Source organism: Diabrotica virgifera, chromosome 1, assembly GCF_917563875.1.
Source record: "Diabrotica virgifera virgifera chromosome 1, PGI_DIABVI_V3a".
Lineage (NCBI taxonomy): Eukaryota > Metazoa > Arthropoda > Insecta > Coleoptera > Chrysomelidae > Diabrotica > Diabrotica virgifera.
This window is the reverse complement of record NC_065443.1, coordinates 302,990,609-303,011,361: the sequence shown is the minus strand read 5'-3', so window position 1 is coordinate 303,011,361 and position 20,753 is coordinate 302,990,609. Positions and strand designations below refer to the sequence as shown.

At 32.3% G+C, this 20,753-nt stretch overlaps 2 protein-coding genes across 2 annotated transcripts in view; both read right to left on the bottom strand.

The window, feature by feature from the left end:
- LOC126878537 (follicle-stimulating hormone receptor) overlaps positions 1-20,753 on the bottom strand; it is a 188,425-nt gene that overhangs the window by 123,614 nt on the left and 44,058 nt on the right. The gene's annotated exons all lie outside the window — the stretch shown is intronic.
- The window catches only part of LOC126879216 (facilitated trehalose transporter Tret1-like), a 28,542-nt gene continuing 8,048 nt past the window's right edge, over positions 260-20,753 (bottom strand). The window contains exon 2 of the mRNA XM_050642270.1: positions 260-11,035. Coding sequence (XP_050498227.1) covers positions 9,684-11,035 — 1,352 coding nt within the window. The 3' untranslated portion in view covers positions 260-9,683. The remainder of the gene's footprint in view (positions 11,036-20,753) is intronic.

Here is a 20,753-nt window from a genome sequence, read left to right as displayed (position 1 = left end):
TTAATAAAGCTTCTGAGAAAAAATTCTTGAAAAAAAGATTATTTTTGTTCTTCGAAAGTGTACTAGTATCTCAATATTTTACTGTTTTAAACTAGGCATGTTAAAAAAATGGAAATCTGAGAATTTTTGTGTTGTTAAATGCGATTCTTTTGAATTTATTAATTATTACTAATAAGGGAAATACTTTTAGGAAACTATAAATAATAGGCAGTATCTAAGTTCCAATTGGAATACAGAGGGTAAACAATTAAAACAGAAGTAAAAATTATAACATACATATATATTGAGAACACATTATGTAAGATAGAGGAATAATTATATATTAATAAAGCGTATACAACAATAATAATTATTTATTGATGGCAGTACATCAAATTATACAGGGTGGGCCGAAGAAAAGAGTCCACCTCGATATTTGGCAGTAGTTATTATATTTTACAAAAATGCCTAAACAAATTTTTTGTTATATATTTCATACTAATGACGTAATTAAAAAAGAAATTTTTTGGACACCCTGTATAAATATTTATGTAAATACTTATATTACTGAATAGTAAATTGAACAACCTGTCAAATGAGCTACCACACGACCCCTATTCCCGTTTAAAAATCATCGATTACGCCATCACGCTTAGGTGGATGACGTCACTGGTATGAATTGTATTCCAAAAAATTGTAATATAAAAATAAAAATAGAATTGTTCGAGGTGGACTCTTTTCTTTGGCCCACCTTGTATTTTTAACACAAACGTTAAACACATATTTTCCTATAGGTATACAAATAAACCTTACAGTGTAAAAATCATCACTACATTTTGTTGCTTATACTTTTTTTTAATTTCCAATGAGTAGGTATAAATGACCAACGTGCTTACAGGTAGTCCTTTATTTTTATTAATGTTTTGACTTTTATAACAAAATAGGAAAAAAGAGACACTCAATTCAAAATTTAATTTGCAATAACCATCTAAGTTTAGAAATAGGTCTGTGAAATGTTTGGTCTGTACTCTGGTAGGTATATAGCAGAAGTGTTGATACTAAAAGTATCAAGCATGAACCGAATTGAAGCATTAGAAATGTTGATTCCTAGACATTTGTTAAAATATCTTGGACGGCAAGGAAAACTAATCTGGAAGTAATAATGAAGGTCAACAAAGATACAGATTTACTAAACTGACTGTTAAACATTGAAGCGTAGGGTAGGCGGGGGTAAAGACCTGCACAGGGTAAAGCCACGCATTAGCTTTTTGAATTTACCGGGCAATATTCTAGAGCCGGCCGTTAGGTGGGCGATCGGTATTGATACGGTCCAGTGTGTCATAAAATTTCGTGCAGCCAGGAAGTGTATTACGTGACAAAATGAGGTTAGTAGATTTTTCGTAATTTTGATCTAATAATTGTGTTTATTTAGGGTAAATGTTGTTCACATAGCGATAAGATTTACTAAAAGAGCGAATTGTCGGTCGTTATTGTGACTATTTAGATTTGTTTTCATATCATTTCATTGTATTTTATATGCTGTATTCTTGTTGTAGAAGCAATTTATTGAAATAGTTTACTATGGGGCAAAGTCCCGCAGTTAAATAGAGGCAAAGTCCCGCATGCGGGGCTTTGCCCCATGCTGCAATTTAAAGTTAGTTACATATTATGTTATTGTATCTAATCATTTTTTTGTTTCTATTTTAGAAACTATAAAAGAAAAATCCAGTATGCAGTATTAACGGAAGACAAACTAGTTGAGGCTCGTGCGTTACTGAACCGCTGTGTGTGCAGTCAATGCTTTGGGAAATTTTGTGCCTCCTTTTTTCATCTACTCACGAAAAAGAGAGAACAGGCTCTTAATTAAGGGCGGCCCATTAGAATGCGACATGGCTGTAACCGACAAGGGATATATCAATACTCCTACATTTATGAAGTGGCTAAAACATTTTCAAAAATACACAAATGGAAGCAAAGAGAACCCAATTTTGCTAATTTTAGATAATAATGTATCACACACGAATCTTCAGGTGGTAAATTTTGCAAAATCCAATAATATTGAGTTGCTTACCTTGCCACCTCACAGCAGTCACAAAACCCAACCGCTAGATCGATGCATTTTCCGACCGCTAAAGACTTATTATGATGCGGCTGTGGACTCCTGGAATATCTCTCATCCAGGAGAAACATTTAGCGTTTATAATGTTGCAGAAACGTTTAAAATAGCATTTGAAAAAGCGAGTACTCTTGAAAATGCAGCTCAAGCCTTTAGAACTACGCGGATCTATCCGTTCAACAAAAATACTTTCTCGGAAGTTGATTTTCTATCATCAGAGGTCATAGATCAACCACCGGATGAAGAGCCAAGTAATAATGATCGACTGTTAATATTTAATAGTGACGAAAATCAGTTAGAAGTTTTGCATCCTGTTTCTGAAAATATTCTTCATCATCAACCGTCTACTTCAGGTTTAATTGCCCCTGGTGCAGACCACGATGTATTAGAGGAGTCAAAAACTGAAATTGCATCCTTTATGAAGGAAGACGATTCTCAAAATCAAATAGCAACTCCCAGAGATATAATTCCTTTACCTAAAATAAAAATTAAAAGAAAAAGGGTCAGAAAAGGATTGAAATCACAATTGCTGAGTTCAACACCTACTAAAGAGCGTTTAGAAAAGGAAGAAGCTGAGAAGGAGAAACAACTTGCTGAAAAGGTAGCACGAGTTTTGAAAAGACAAAAGCGCCTGAAACAAAAAGTAACAAAACAACTTTTTCCCACTATGGTTGCGAAAAAGAAAAAGAAGGAGTCTAAAGAACAATCATCTTCGGAATCCGATGCTGATTATTCCATTCATGATAGCAGTTCTGAATATAATTTTCTATCCTAGGATGAGGCTAACGTCCAAGAAGAAGAGATTGGTAACTCACTGCAGGACAATGAATCAATAATGATGCCAAATGACTATGCAGTAGTTAAAGTTCAAGGAAAAACAAAAACTTATTTCTGTCATTACGTAGTGAAGATTATTTCTGTCTATCAAGGAGGCTGTGATGCAGTATTTTACAGACGTTTAACAAATACTTATAAGTTCACAGAAACAAACGAAGAGTCTTTTATTGCTGAGTCGGATATAGTTTTAAGACTATCGAAGCCTACTATGAATTCTTCAAGGTTTCATAATGCTATTGTTTTCTCGGAAGATCTGACTAGTTATAATATATACTAAAACAGTTGCTATGTACTTTATAAGAAATTATTGTTTTATTTTTGTAAGCCAAGAATGTTATTAAAGGTTAATAAAAGCGTTTTCATTTAATTATTTATGCATGTATGACCTTTTATCACGATAAGTGAAAAAGCTCCGCACCGCGGGGATCTACCCCATTTTATGGGGCAAATCCCCGCAAATACATTTTTGAATAAATGTATACTTTTGTGGATAACTAATAGTCAGATAGAGCCCATACTTAGACACTATGCTAAATAAGAAATTAGCCAAATATTTTCATATTAATTTTTAAAAAATACTTATCTGATATCTCACTACATCGATAATAGTAGATATTGCGGGTCTTTACCCCCACCTACCCTATAGCGCTATTTGACATGTGAGCCCAAAGTAGAATGTTTCGCATACCAAAACCCCACATCGCACCAAAAATTGAATACTAGAAGAGCTTAACATAAAGACTAGACTCACTACAACTATCAACCAAAATTATACTGAGAAATTTTGGACATATAAGTAGAAGAAGAGAAGGCATGGCACGAATAATAGTTGACGGCAACGTAGCGAAAAAAAACTCCAGAGGAAGTTCTTCAACATGGTGGTCGGACCAAATGAAAAACAAGACTAGTTACTCATTCTCCGAAGCAAAACAACATGTACATGAAAGAGATAATAAGAGGAAGAGGTGGTTATAAACATCGAAGACTGTCTTACCTGGAACATGTAGGTATGGTATATCAAAGGGATATCTATATTACAACTAATCCTTAAACCTTAAAAGCAAAAAAGGGTTGGAGAGGTGTAAGAGGTGTAGGAAGAAAACACGTTTCTTGGCTAAAAAACATTCTTGTCTAGACGCAAATACCAAGTTCAGGATACTTGTCTCAAATGACAAGTGATCGAAAATAATTTGCAGTAGTAATAAGGCAGGAGAATTCTGATATGGAACGCGAAAACGAAACGGCCAGGGACTACAGAAGGCTTCCAGAGAAGAAAAACCCACTTTCATGGAGCAAATAGGAAAAAAAACCCACTTTTTTTTTGTTGAGTATAGACTATATTGGGAATAACTTGTTCACCTATGAATAATAATAGGAAAATTTCTCATTTAAAGAGAAGTCCAAAAATATCTAAAAATTTATTTGTTTCGCCGGATATTGCTGATTTCAAAAAGTTTTATAGAGAATGATTCACTAACGATCGGTAAATTTGGACTAAATACCAGGCACGACTAAGTTCATTACTCCAAGCAGTATGCATAAAGAAATCATTTGAAATACATACTGTTAAGTTGTTTTCTGACGATGAAAACTTTCCATCATGAAAACCACAAATGGGATGAAAATATTTTTGAACATTTACAAAACCGGCTATTTTTATTCAACGCAGAAAAATAATATAGACTAGAGAAAAAGAAAATTACGAATTGTCATTTAGTTCCACCTTTATTCAACCTTCAATGAATAGGGACTTGCATAAAATTTTAAATTCAAAAAATGTTATAAATCCCAACAGAACATAATTTAAAACATGTATCAAAGATAAAAAAGTTGTTTTTGTGTTCCGTTTGGCCCCTAAAGACGATTCTAAATTCAAATTATAGCAGCTAGCCCAAAATGCGTCGTGACGTCATATGGTTATATAATGTTTATATTCTGCACCAACAAACTCAACAAAATTGTATATAATTTTAAATTGCACATTGTATTATTAGACCAGAACTGGAAGAAGAACCAGAGAGTATACGGAAGGAAGAACTGGAAGAAGCTATAAACAATATTAAACTTGGAAAAGCGGAAGGAGAGGACCAAACAGATCCAGAAATGATAAAATGGATGGGTGAAAAAGGAGAGGACTGGCCTGGCTATTACAGATATGCAAGAAAGCATGGAGTACAGAGAAAATCCCAGATGACTGGAAGAAAAACATAGTTCTACCAATATACAAAAACGGACAACATAATGAATGCGAGAATTATAAAGCAATATGCTTGTCATCGGTCGCATTCAAGGTACACACGAGAATTAGAGAAGCGTCTAAGATCAGTAATAGAGATATAATTAGAAGACGAACAGGCTGCATTCAGATCAAACCGTCAAACAAACGATAACGTCTACATTATAAGAAATATAATAGAGAGACAATGCCCTAAAGGGGATGAACTATTTCTCATGTTAGTTGATTTGAAGGCGGTATTTGATACGATAAACTGAGAAATAATGTGGAAAATATTGGAAAGTTATAATATAGGTACCAAAAAAGATGATAAAAGTCATCTATATATATATATATATATATATATATATATATATATATATATATATATATATGGGAGTAGAAGGTCAAGTAAACATATAAATGGAGAAAGATCAGGCACTTTTAAATGGGATAAGGGAATTAAACAAGGAGATGGACTAAGCCCCCTCTTGTTTATAATATTCATGGATACTTTAATCAAAAATACCAAAGATCAAACAAGAAACCTTCAATACATAGTAGGATATAAATACTTAAATGCAATAAAGATCAACTCCCTTCTATACGCTGATGATATAGTTTTAATCACAGACACAGTAGAGAAAATGCAGAAATTAATAGATATTTGGCAAAAAGAGATAGAGAATTTAAAAATGGAAATGAATCTCAACAAAACAAAACTTATGATAATAAATGAAGATGAGAAAGAAGAAAGGAGCACTAATATAATAGTAAGGGAACACGTAATAGAACACGTATCTACTTTTGAATATTTGGGAAATATAATAACAGATGATGGGAAAACGGACTTAGCAATAAGTAATAAACTGAAGAAGGCAACTAACGTGTATTACTCTTTAAATAATACAATTTTTGGAAAGTCAGAAATAAACAACAAAACTAAACTCAGAGTATATAACAGCATAGTCAATCCGATAACGACATATGGGGCGGAAACATGGATTGTGCAAAAGAAACATGAATCAATGATAAACGCGACCGAGATGAAATACATAAAAAAAAATAGCTGGAGTTACGAAGTTTGATAGATTCAGAAATGAAGATATAAGAAGAGAGCTGCATCAAGAGCCGATAATGAGGAAGATCGAAAACAAACAATTAAGCTGGTTTGGACACATACAACGAATGGAGCAAACAAGAAGGTATATGAAGCTAAAATGGGAAACAAAAGAAAAAAGGGAAGGGCAAGGAAGACATGGATGGACCAGATCCAGGATATATGTGAAAGGAGACACATGAGTATGAGGGATATGAAGAACCTGGCCACCAATAGAAGCGATTGGAAGAAATGGATAAAAGGCGGAACCCGACATCCGACCCCCTGGAGGGCACTAAGGATTATGAGAAAGAAGAAGAAGACATTATATTATAAACGTTAGTAGAAAATACAGTTATGTGACGTCACAAGTGTTTTTGATCGTTTGAACTGTTTTAAATACATAGAAAACTTGTACTTTTACAAAATGGCACTAAACAACACATAGTGTTTTCTTTTATTTTCCGTAGTAAACCCTCTTTTCTGTGCTTCCCTCAAAAACTCTATCAATCTCCAATCTCAACAAAAAATATTTTTCCCTTATTCCGCGACGATGAGCTGGCCAAATACCCAAGCAGGTGGAGGCCAATAACTAAAGAAGAAGAAGAAGAAGAAGAATATACATAAATATTACCATAAACATAAATAAAGTATAACTATGTGACATCACGGGTCGTTTGAACTATTTTAAATTACAGAAGATTTTAAATTTGTACTCCTGAAATTATTATGAGCTTTTGAAGCGAGAAATTTTGAAAATCTCATTTTTAAACAAAACTGAACATGTAACAAAAGAAAAATATGCAAGTTCCCTATTATCTAAAACTCTAGTATCTATGGTGATTTGCTACTTTTATAGACTTTAGCCAAGCCGATGATGAAATAAAAATATACCGATTTTTCCTTGGTAAAAGGTATATTTATTTAAAAGCCTTTAAAAGGACGACAAATATCACAATAAAACGTTTTCGCTCTCTAAAAAGAGTATCATCAACGTTACAAGCCTATCATGCTGAGTCACCCAAAAATAAAAAGGTTAAAATCCTTCAAACGTTGACTAAATGTCTTACATAATTAAATAAGTTATGAAATCCAAAAGATGAATATAAACCCTATGGATAAGGTCCTAGGGCAACATAGGACTCACACGTCGTACGTGGGTACGTGATAATAATTAGGTCAGTGAGAGAGGTGAAAGGCAAGGTTGAGTTGCCTTTCACTTTCAAATAAACAAAAATAAAAAACAGGACTTCAAGATAATCAGAATAAAATTTAAATATTTATAAAATATGTAATATAAATCAGGAAAACATAATTTGCTGTCCAACTTTCATTTTTAAAAAATATCTATCTATATCACAGTAGAATTATCTAAATAAAAAATTATTTGAGAGGTTGCTACATTTAGACTATCTATAAGGTTGGAGAACAAATGTTTTTGACGAACACATTATATCTAGTCCAGGAACCGAAGCTTTTCACCTTGCAATTTTTACAGAATGGATCGATTTGCTTGAAAATTTGAGAATAAGTAGTGAATAGTCCAAGGATCAAAATCTATATGATGCCGAAAGGCGCTTTTACTATGGGGGTGGTTGCCACCCCATCTCGAGGGTGGAAATTTATTATTATATTTGGACAACAATAGTTGACAAAATCATTCATTCTAAGCAAAAAATGTTCTATACATTTTTTTGATAAAATTAATAGTTTTTATATCGAAAAAATCAATGTTTTTCGATAATACACATTTACGATTCACTCGATTTTTGCCGTAGTAAAAATTTTTTCAAAGCAAATTTTTGAGAATTAAATAATCTACAATTTTATATTTAAACATTTTTCGTATCTCTGATGCTAATCTGTATATTATGAAGAAAACAGCATTTTTTACCAAATTACAAAAATTCGTTATTCGCTTTCAACTCCAGTTTATTAAAAACTAATCATTCTAAGCCAGTCAAGCTTCTAGCATCTATTAATAATACATAAATAAAGACGAATGAATAAGGCCAATGACTAAAAACACCACTAACTTACACATTATTATGCTTCCAATTGGATTTGTCCTTTTTTTTAATAACTTTTTTATTTTTTATCTTAGAAAGTTTGGTAAAAAAGAATTTTGTAGGTTTTTACAAGATCTATAAGCCCACTAATCTATTTAAAGTAGTCAGTGGAAAAAAGAGGTGACTTTGAAAGGGTTGGTATAGTCGGTTCGCTAAACTTAGACGCAACTAGTATGTGTTTTTTTTTTGTTTTTGGCCAATTTTGCCAAAATTGGCAAAATTACTTACTAAAATCATTAGCCAGTTGGGTCTGAGTTTACCGAACCGACTATAAAGGTGGTTTTTGCATGTTTTTACAATTTTTAATTATCAATAGCTCACTCAATTTTTGCCGTAGAAAAAATTTTTGCAAACCAATTTCTTGGGAATTAAATAAGCTACAATTTCATATTTAAACATTTTCCGTATGTCTGATGCTAATATTCCTATTCTGAAGAAAAGGCCATTTTTTTCCAAACTACACAAATTCGTAATTCGCTTTTAACTCCATTTTTTTAAAAACTGATTATTCTAAGCCGTTAAAACTTCTAGAACCTATTAATAATACATAAATAAAGAAGACCAAATAAGGTCAATGAATAATTTTAATTAGGGTGGTAATTAGGAGGTTGCTTCCGATCACTTTTTCGCTGAAAAAATAGGGCTGACATTTTTTTCATTATAAGTCACTTAATTTTTGAGCTAGAGCCTTTTTTTATTTCTGAAGATAGATATTTTTAAATTTTCTAAATTAGTTTGGACAAGTTATCCTCGAAAAATGCACAGTTTTCCCGTCTTTTGACTTTAAAAACTACAATATTTAGAATTTGGCGAAGAAGAGCTAACATATAATAAAGTATAGCTCGATTTGGTCTTAAAGAAAATTAAAAAAAAAACGGTTTTGTTTATTTTTTTAAAAGGTACATTTTTGTTAAGTGAAGTTGTTTTGATAACACGAAAACTTTTGGAGCTTTTGATAGAGAATAAATCGAAAACTATTAATTTTATCAAAAAAATGTATAGAACGTTTTTTGCTTAGAATGAATATTTTTACCAACTTTTGTGGTCAAAACATATAAAAAAAATTCCATCCCCGAAATGGGGTGGCAACCACTCCCATGGTAAAAGCGCCTTTCAGCAGCATATAGATTTTGATCCTTGGACTATCCCCTACTTGTTTTCAAATTTTCAAGCAAATCGATTCATTCTGTAAAAATTGCGAGGTTTTGTCCTATTTCAAGCTTCATTACTTGGACTAATCTTTCGTTTATAAATATCCATTTTTCTCATTCCTGCTTCCTAAAAAGTCTAACAAAATTCTCTCTAAACCGAATTAATACTTTATACATTGGTATCTTAAGCTTAAATAGCACAACCAGTAAATTAGATCTAAATTTTATCTTCACCATCAACTTTCTTCGGTTTCTCATCACATCCTCTCAAATCCTCTTGAATTTCTTCCAAAGTCTTTCCCTTTGTTTCGGGAACGATCGCATAGGCAATAATGCTAGACAAGATGTTACAAGCACAGAAGAAATAAAATGGAAAGTAGAAGCCTACATGGCTATTCAGGTAGTAGAAGAGTTGATTACTTGCAAAAGAAGCAATACCAAGCACGAATATCAAAATGGTTATAGCATTAGCTTTTTGTCTTGCCGAAAAGACCTCTCCCAACATTAAAGTCGGAATCACTGCCATTCCGAAAGAAGAAAACACTAAATATAAAACCATACCAGCCAATGGTATCCAGTTAAAAGAACTGACGTCTACATCTGTGTTCCCATCTAAATAGAAGTATGTTGCCATGGTAAATAATATAACAGCAGTTGCCAGTAGGGATGTAATGTATCCCTTTCGTCTACCAAGTCTATCAACGACAAACATAGAAACTATAATATTGAATGCAAAGTTTAGAAATGTGTAGATCTGTGCGCCTTGAGTTTCAGTCAAGAAACTACCAGATTTTTGGAAAATAAACTGAGTGTAAGCCATGAACACATTGAGACCACCTAACTGCTGAGAGAATCTAAGGAATATGCATGCTAATAAACCTTTTCTGCTACTTTTGGTTTTAACCAAGCTTTTCAATCCCTTTTTGTCCGACATCTGCCTCTCTACGTCTTTATTAAGTTGGATATAGTCTTCATTTACGTGTTCTTTCCTTTTTAAGAACTTCAACGACTTTTTGGCTTCTTCCTCTCTACCTTTCATGACAAGCCAATAAGGCGATTCGGGCATAAAACTAAACAGTATCAAAAACAAGATTGGTATAGTCACACAAACGTAAGAGGTTAGTTGTACAGACCAGTAACTGCCAATAACGGCAATTAGGAAGTCACCAAGATAGAAAGTAAAAGCTATGGAGTTGCCGTAGGTTCCTCGAACAGTGGGATTGGCCACTTCACCTATGTATATCGCAAACGCAGAATAGAAGCAAGCATTGCCCATACCAGCCAATGCTCGAGCAACATAAAACACATAGACGTTCTTTGCCACTGCAGCTAATATCCAACTTAGCACTTGGGGAATACTAATTAACATTAGGGTTTTCTTTCTTCCTATCCTATCGCACAAGTAAGGGAAGATGGGACAGCAGAAACTTATGGCTAATGCTTGGATTGTGACGAAGTATGATGCTTGTTCTTCTGAGATGTCGTAGTTAACTTTGTCTTGGGTGATTTTGATAAGGAAGGGTGAACTCCAGGCGAACAGTAATCCTTCGGTTAGGCCTGCCAGTGAACCTGAAAGAAATAGTTTATATTTAAATATATTTAAATAAAAATGAATGTTTTATAGAATTGTAAACTATGCATTTGATCATGTGACGGTCATAAGCAAAGTTGTGGTGCATGAGCCCGCCAAGGTTTTTAAGTTGGTACGACCAACCTAAATGAAAAGGGGATTGCTCCCCGAAGTTTTTAATTTTTTTTTGGACAATCTACATATACAAGAAAGATTCACCAAATGATTGTAATAACTACTATTCTACATTCTACTATTATGTATTGAACTATTTTGGATATACATATTGTATAAATAATATTATATAATAATCTACTATATCTTGAACTATCTTCTTGAATCAGAAGAAAAGAAGTTATGGGTTAGTGATTGAAGGTAAGACGGATGGTATATGATGGATCACCTGCTGAGTATATTATTCACACGCAAAAACAAAATGCTACTAACTCAAATTATTAAAGCTAAAGAATATTATTTTGTACAATATTATTTATATTATTATAAAATATTATACCTTTTCTTAATGAAAATACAAAATCATTTTCATTAAGAAAAGGTATAATCTTTTATAATAACTCAAATTACAAGAAAAATTCGAATAGTCCGCTTATGGAGCATTTTAAATATATATGTATAATACCACAGAACCGGTTCGAATACTGGAAGATGACTAAAAAACTATTTGTATTTATATTTGTACATATTTGTAAATTCGTATTTTTGTGTAAATAAATGTTTTTATAATTCCGAAGGATTACCTACTAAGACCGAAGAACTATGAAAAGTTCTTCTAGAATTTAACCATGCCTACGGAATTGGTCCAGCTGAAGTGGAAGCTGATCTTGCCGCTTATAGGTCCTATCTCAGTTCGGAAAGAATTATACACCTACAAAAGTCAAGGGAATGCCACCGAAGTTATTATTCCACTGGTTCTCCAAAGCGAAATTTTTAAACAACACGACGTGTTCTGAGGGACTAGAAACCTCAAATTATTTTAGTGATGACAACTTTGGCATGGTCCTGATTAATATTCGTTCTATAAGAAATCATTCTGATGAATTTTTTTTGTTTCTGGAAGAATTAGAATTTCCCCGATAGTTGCGGTTACAGAGCACTGGCTTGAAGTCAACGAGCCTTTTTTTGTAGAAAAATATACCACAATTGCCAGGTATGATCGTCCAAGTTCGGCTCATGGAGACACCCTAATTCTCTCTAGAAATAATGATTTTTCTCTGGTAACAAAATATGACTTTTTGTTAAGTGAATCCATCTTTGAGTTTTCCTTAGTTTATAATAAAAATCTTAATCTTAAAATTATTTGCATTTATAGATCACCTGACTCTACCGTGGAACTATTTTTTCAGAACCTGCTAAATTTGTTTGATGACCTGACTCATAAAAGCAGAAAAATTCTATGCGGTGACTTTAACATTAATTATGCTGCTGCATGTGCTACCCAAGTGTCCCTGGTCAACATATTTGAATCGTATGGTCTCTCAATGCACGTTAATTCTCCTACAAGGATTACAAAAACTACATCTAACATAATCGATTATATTGTCTCAGATTTCTCACTCCTTGATGTCTGCTCTACAGTTATTAATGCGGGACTATCTGATCATGAAGCAGTGTATACGAAGTTTAATATCTTCAGCAAACCCTCCTCAAAACCCGACGTTTAGGTAGGATTTTTTCCGCCCAGAATTTCCGTAAATTCCAAAATGTATGCTTAACTTCTGGGTGGCAATTTCCTTCTATACACGTGGACTATAATTTCAGTGTTTTTCTAGAAAAACTTCTCCGCATCTTCAATAAGGCATTTCCCTTAATTCCTATTAAGCCAAAACATCGAAAACCTTGGGTTACGAAAGGTATCCGCATATCAGCCAAGAATATGCGTTCACTTCTATACATCAAGAAATTTACTACCAATGTTTCTGTCACTGAACATATCACGAAGTACAGGACAACATATCTAAAACTTGTCAAATCAGCTAAAAAAGCCTATTAACAAAATCGTCTGGGAAGTTTTAAAAGTGTTGCAAAAAAACCTGGTCTATAACAAACGATCCTCGAAATAAAACTCACACAGCTCATTCATTTTCCCTTCCAAATCCTGAAAGTTTAAACGATTACTTCGTTAATGTGAGTAAAAATATAACATCAACTATTTTGCCGCAACAAGATCCCATTTCTTATCTCCCTAATTCAAGAAAAGTCTCGAATTCATTCTTTTTAAAACCAGTCGATAACTCTGAACTGACCCAAACAATCAATCGTATCAAAAGCAAATCATCTTGTTGTAATGATGGACTATCTATAAAAATTTTCTTTAATCTCACAGAAAATGTGTTGGAAATCCTCGTCTCACTAATTAATGATTTCTTCGAAAAAGGTAAATTTCCAGAGTGCCTATAGACAGCCATTATTATTCCTCTTCATAAGGGTGGTGAAAAATCTAATGCCTGCAACTATAGACATATTGCCTTACTACCGGTACTCTCCAAAATTATTGAGAGACTCATTAAAACTCGACTTATGTCCTTTATCGTTGATAACAACATTTTATCTCAAAATCAGTTCGGCTTTTTAACTAATAAATGTACCACTGATGCCGTGTTTTCTGTACTAGATGAGGTTTATCAAGCACTAAATAATAATCTTTATACCGCCACTGTTTTCTGTGACTATGCCAAAGCTTTTGATTGTGTAAATCACGACATCTTGATTAAAAAACTAAATTTCTATGGAATTAGAGGTACTTCTTTGAATTGGTTCCAATCCTACATGAATAATAGGAAACAACTAGTTAGAGCAAATGATACTGACTCTAGTCTCAAAAACATTGCATGTGGAGTACCTCAAGGTTCACTATTGGGTTCTCTTCTGTTCCTTATCTTTATAAATGACATCACTAATTTAAAAATCGATGGGAATTTTTTGTCTTTTTGCTGATGATACCAGTATCACTTGGAGCAACCCAACTATTGCATCTCTTCATGAAACTATAACTTCGGATCTACTGACGATAAAGACCTGGTCTGACTCTAATTTACTCTCTTTTAATATAAATAAAACAGTAGCATTATCCTATAAAGGAGCTCTTCAACCTTTGCCTCTTAATAACAGCCAGATCAGTACCGTTGATTCTGTAAAATTTCTTGGTATTTTTTTAGACAGCAACCTCAAATGGTCACTTCATATCGATTCGTTAAGTAAGAAACTCGCCTCAGCTTGCTATGCAATAAGATCTGTCTCAAGAGGACTTAATTTAGCATCTTCTAAAATAACATATTTTTCGTTGTTCGAGTCTCATCTTCGATATGGTCTTCCTTTTTGGGGTTCTAGTACAGCTGCTCAATTTGATGTTATTTTTAAATTGCAAAAAAGAGCAATAAGATATCTGTTTGGCCTCAGAAGATCTACATATTGCAGAAGTTACTTCAGAGATCACGGAATTATAACACTTCCATCTTTATATATTCTTGAAACGGTTTGTTTAATTCGCAAACACCTTCATGTCTTTCCAGCAAGGCCCAATCATATTTACTCCACCAGAAATTCAATCTTTGATATTTATTTACCGATCCCATCCACCGAGTTAGTAAAGTAAAAAAATATATTCCGCAAAAAAACTTTACAACCATCTCCCTTTACAAATTAATAGGTCTGGATCCCGCGTATCAAAAAAGTTGATTAATAGCAAGCTGAAAATTTGTTAATAGCTTAAGGGTGTCTAGTCGGATAAACTTTGATATATGGGAACACTGAAACAGGGGCAATTTTAATTGTGAAACAGGTTAAAAATTTGGAACGGTCAGATCACCAACACGGCACATTTATTTTGTCCTACAGAATAGACTTAAACTCTCCGAACAGAGATTAAACTCTTATGCAAAAATCAGATTGCCATTTATCACGAAATGTGCGTTTTAATGAGTGGAACTTGTAGAATATGTCAAATGACAGGAATTATGACAGATGATAAATAGCAGTCTGATTTTTGCATGAGAGTTTAATCTCTGTTCAGAGAGTTTAAGTCTATTCTGTCGGACAAAATAAATGTGCTGTTTTCGTGGTCTGACCGTTCCAAATTTTTAACCTGTTCCACAATTAAAACTGCACCTGTTACAGTGTTCCCATATATCAAAGTTTATCCGACTAGACACCCTTAAGCTATTAACAAATTTTAAGCTTGCTATTAATCAACTTTTTTTTCATACGCGGGATCCAGACCTATAAATCTGCAACATCTTTCCCAAAGTTCCGTAAAATGACAAAAACCTATCTATCTAAAAGACCATTATTATTCAATAGAAGAATTTCTTAATGAATAACTAAGAAAATTGGGTTTCATACGCAGTAGCTTAAACTGTCAATTCCTAATGTATTTTATTTGTTGTAAGTATGTTCAATTTGTAGTTTATATAAATTTTGCAATTAATTGTTTTTGTCTTTGGTTTTATATCATATTTACTGTATATTGACGATTTATCTAATTTTAGTAAATTGTAGTTGTTATTTATGTTATTTGTTGTTGATATTATTTTTCTTTTGACTGTATGTAAGCTTTGTCCATAAAATTGTAAAAATTTTCAGTGACAATAAAGCATATTTCTATTCTATTCTATAATTTTTTAATTCTACTTTTTTCTGTATAGATCTATTAAATTATCTACTTATAAAAATTGTAATGTCATTAAGGGTGGTTTTTAAGGGTTAAATAAAATATTATGATATTATATCCTAAAGCATAAAACAATCATTATTTAACCAATCAAAACCAAATTCAACTCATATTAATGGTTACAATGTTTTTATATAATTTTTGACAATAAAAGGTAGTTTACACCCTTAAAAATAATCAACGCCCTTGAGCATATGTAATATAGAATATGAAGTAAAGGATGAGATTATCCTAATCCCAAATTTCTATGTAAATCGATGCAAGCCGAAATTATTCTTTTAAAGATAAGTAAAATTTTTATATACAGCTCCAACAAGGGTGGTTTTAAGGGTTTATATATTATGATAGTATATCTTAAAGCATAAAACAATCATTATGTAACTAATAAGAACCAAACGTTGACAATATTAAAGTTTAAAATGTTATTTTATAATGTTTTACAATTAGGGGTAGTTTTCACCTTTAAAAAACCAAAAGCGTACAACGGCTCAATATAGAAAATGAACTAGAGGGTGAAGTGAGCCTAATCCCAAATTTTTGTACAAATCGATGCCGGACGAAACAATTGCGAGGCTTTGCCATTTTTTCAGTTTCATTTCCTCGACTACAGGTAAATAATTTCAACATTAAATAGCAACTCTTTATAATGAAGAGAAGTTAACGTAGAAATATCTTAAAATTTACATTAAGCCAAACATTAAATTGATATTTCTAAAAATAAATCATTAAAATAAAAATCATTAAGATAAAAGTTGTTTTAATTTGACGATGACTGTACCATTGTGAAGCCTTTTTAATACCATTAGTTTATCTTTTCGTTGAAAATATTATAATTCTTTTGAATTAGTCTAAAATAAATGACTAATGATAAGAAAAAGATAGAAGCTACAATTAAATATTAATTATTTAAAAATTAATTTGACCGGCAAAAGAAAAATATAACACGCTAACTATCGTTATTGATTTTATTGCAATTTTGGGGATTTTCTTTAATTTGATTTCATATGGGGAGACCCATAAAAAAGACCATGTTCTAAAATTCCTCAAGAATCAATGAATTCTAAGAAAACAACCTTTCTTTCGATCAAGTTGATAGTGATCCTGAAAACACTTAATGTATCTGAAAGACAAAATAATCGAGAGTGCAAAATAATATACGACATCGGTTTCCACAAACCGTAAGTTTGGTTGTGACACTGATGACACCTGGACTGATGTTCAATGCAGAAAAGAACAAAAAGTTATATTTTTAAAAGTTGTATTCAAAAAATAATTTAATTAAACTAATAGATAAATTTTATGAGAACGCCGTCATTTCAGTAGTGGTATATCAGAGTGAATCATAGGCAGTTACAAAATATATCCATGAGTGTGTATTATAACAATGCAAATACTTAGACTGTGCAAAACATTTGAGTGACCAATAAATCATAAATTGCATTATTTAGTACTGATATGACACGGCCAATATGAACGTGCAAATCACACAATACGATGATTCCTTTGTGTAGAATTTCTTGGAGATTTAAAAGAGGAGGAAGTGGACGGCCTTAAGAGAGAAAGAAGTAACAATAAACAGATAGAAAAATACAACAGAGATGCCACGAAAAATGATACTTGAAGTCTATAAAGAAGAACTAGAACCAATGTGGATCTTTTACTGAAAAATTAAGAAAAATAAAACATAAAAAAGTGAAGACAAGCAGAACAATATTTTGATAAAGCATATATTTCCAATGGATATTAATCTATTGTGAACTGTAATTACAAAAAATTTTTAGACTTGAGAATATTCAACAATGTTTTCTATTTCTCCAGTAATTTCAATTTAATCTCATTTATGTCATTTAAGAATGATTGGTCAGTATATATAAACAACTCATTATTTTTGTATATTTTTCCATTTTCCAAATAAATGTGTATGTATTCATAATTTAATAAGCAAAACTGCTAAGTAACGGATAATAGGGTGATATTTGCATTACACGAAAAGTAAACATTACTAATAAAATTGAAAGTAATGTGAATGGAGAAACATTTAAAAGCTTTTATGGTAAAATAAATATAAAATTGAGGAAAATTTGACCCAATTTGTAGATATTTTTCACGTAATAGTTCTGAATTCAAAAAATTTGACTCAAATCTTAAAAAACTATTATTAGACCCTTTAGAATTTTACCATATTCTAGCTAACTGCCACCATATTTTGATAGGAACATAATAATTAATTTATAGAACCATCAATAAAAACATAAATAAATTTGCGTTTACGCAAATATAAGAATTGAAATATGTCAATAATAATTATTTTTTAAGTTTTTTATTAGTAAAAAAAGGTTTTAGTACCTTTTACACAGATATTGTTGTAACTCCATATATTTTAGCAAAATATTATTCCCAGATAACGAAAAACGTGACGAAAAAAATTAAAAATGGTTACAGTAAGCAATAAAATATAAATAATATTAAATATTCATAAATATATATTCTTATCTTTCATTTCTACAAAGGTCAGTAAATACAAAGCAAAATTATTATTATGTAACCTGAAGTGGCAAAGAATATGAAATATATAATAATTGAAAGATACAGGAACTAAAACAAAACTTTTTGGGGTGTAATACCATCATCGGTGGCGTTACAGCCCTTTATAAGCCAAAGCCTTCTTCAGAACAATCTTCCATTCGCCCCTGTCTCAGGCAACTCTTCTCCATGCTCTAATTCCAATAAATTTCAAATCATTTTCTAGGTTGCCCTGGTACCTAAGTCTCGGTCTTCCTCTTCTCGGGGTGTAATACAACGTGTTTACTTACAGGCATTTCTACTGCGACAGTTATGGTTATAATAGTCGAGGAAATGAAGCTGAAAAATTGACAAAACCTCGCAATTTTTTCGTCCAGCATCGATTTCCAGCTCTAGTTCTTTTTCTATATTGATCCCTTGTACGCTTTTAGTTTTTTAAGGGTGAAAACTACCCCTAATTGTAAAAAATTATAAAATAACATTTTAAACTTTAACATCGTCAACATTTGGTTCTTATTAGTTACATAATGATTGTTTTATGCTTTAAGGTATACTATCATAATATTTTAACCCTTAAAACCACCCTTGTTGGAGCTATATATTAAAAATTTACTTATCCTAAAAGAATAATTTCGGCTTGCATCGATTAACATAAAAATTTGGAATTAGGATCATCTCACCCTGTACTTCATATTCTATATCATGCTTAACGGCGTTCATTATTTTTAGGGGTGTAAACTACCCCTTATTGTCAAAAATTATATAAAAATATTGTAATAAAAATATTGTAGAGTTATAAGTCATTTCCAGATTTAGCCATACGGCTCACACTCCCTCTAAGGGGAAAATTGACTCATCCCAGATACCTACGGTATCAAAAGGATTGAGCTCTGGTGGGACTCTTTCCGTGTTATCGAGCCCTAGGTGACTTGGAATGCAGGTGTATCTCCCAAAAATTTTCGTACACTTCTGGCCGTCGCGAGTAGTACAGCTTTCTGCATGGTCTTATAAAGATGTTCATTCAGACCCAGCTTTTTGATGCTTTCGAGGAGGGTCTTCGGAATGACTCCAGTAGTAGACATGATAATCGGTATCGTCTGGGTACTTTGCATTCTCCATTGCCTTCGTATTTGAATTTCCAGATCTCTGTACTTGGCGATCTTTTCAGTAAATTTACTACGTAGATTATTGTTGTTAGGTATCGCCACATCAATTAGTGTTGTTTGTTTTGTTAATTTATTAACTAGTACAAGATCTGGTCTATTATGTGCCACTGTTTGGTCTGTGAGCACAGTGCGGCTGTGAGCACAGTGCGGTCCCAGTATAGCTTGTAGTTGCCATCCTCAAGCATACTCTCAGGGACGTATTGATAATACGGGAGATGGTCCGTTTGGAGAAGTCCCAGCTTGATAGCTATCTCCTGATGGAGGATTTTTCCGACTGCATCATGCCGTTCCTTGTATTCAGTTGCAGCAAATGCCTGGCAGCCCCCTGTAATATGTTGGATGGTTTCTTGGGCTTGACAACCATATCGGCATCTGTCGTTTTGAACCTGAGGGTCTTTGACGATATATTTCAGGTAATTTCTGGTTGGTATAACCTGATCCTGAATGGCCAGTAATGAACCCTCTGTTTCAGGGAACATCTTTCCTGATGTCAACCAATAGTTCGACGCTGTATTGTCGACATAGTCTTGGCTGACCTCATTGGGATGTCGCCCGTGCAGAGGTTTACCCATCCAGGTGCGCATTTTTTCGTCTTTAAGTCATTATTATTATTATTATTATTAAACTTTAATATGTGTAAAATTTGGATTTGATTGGTTAAAAATGATTGTTTTATACTTAATGTAATATATAGAATATAATATCATAATAGTTCAACCCTTAAAAACCACCCTTAATAACATTACAGTTTTTAAGTAGATATTTTAATAGATCTATAGAGAAAAAAAAGTAGAATTAAGGAATTACAAAAACATTTATTTACACAAAAATACGAATTTACAAATATGTACAAATACAAATACAAATAGTTTTTTAGTCATCTTTCAGTATACGAACCAGTTCTGTGGTATTATACATACATTGAAAATTATCCATAAGCGGACTATTCGAATTTTTCGAAAAAAAAAATCGTTTTATAAACATAGCTCCTTCATTTTTGGCGATAAAAAGTTTTTTAAAAACTGACGTTATAGGATTTTTGAAGAGTTATAATATTGTGTAAAGTAAATTCCGTAAGATCCCTTAGATTTTAATTAGGGTGGGTTTAAAAGGCTCGAATAAGGGGGTGTTTGCTCGTAAATAGAGGTTTTAAACAGCTATATCTCTCTAACTGTTCACTTAAATGAAAATCTATGCACAAGAAAATTTTAGTTATTAAAAAGCTACAATTTAGTGGTCCATCATTTTTCTCGTATCTCCAGTATTTTCGGAGATATTTTGAAGTAAAAGGTGAAAAATGGGAAATTGCAAAAAAATAATTTTTCTTTAAACTCTAATTTT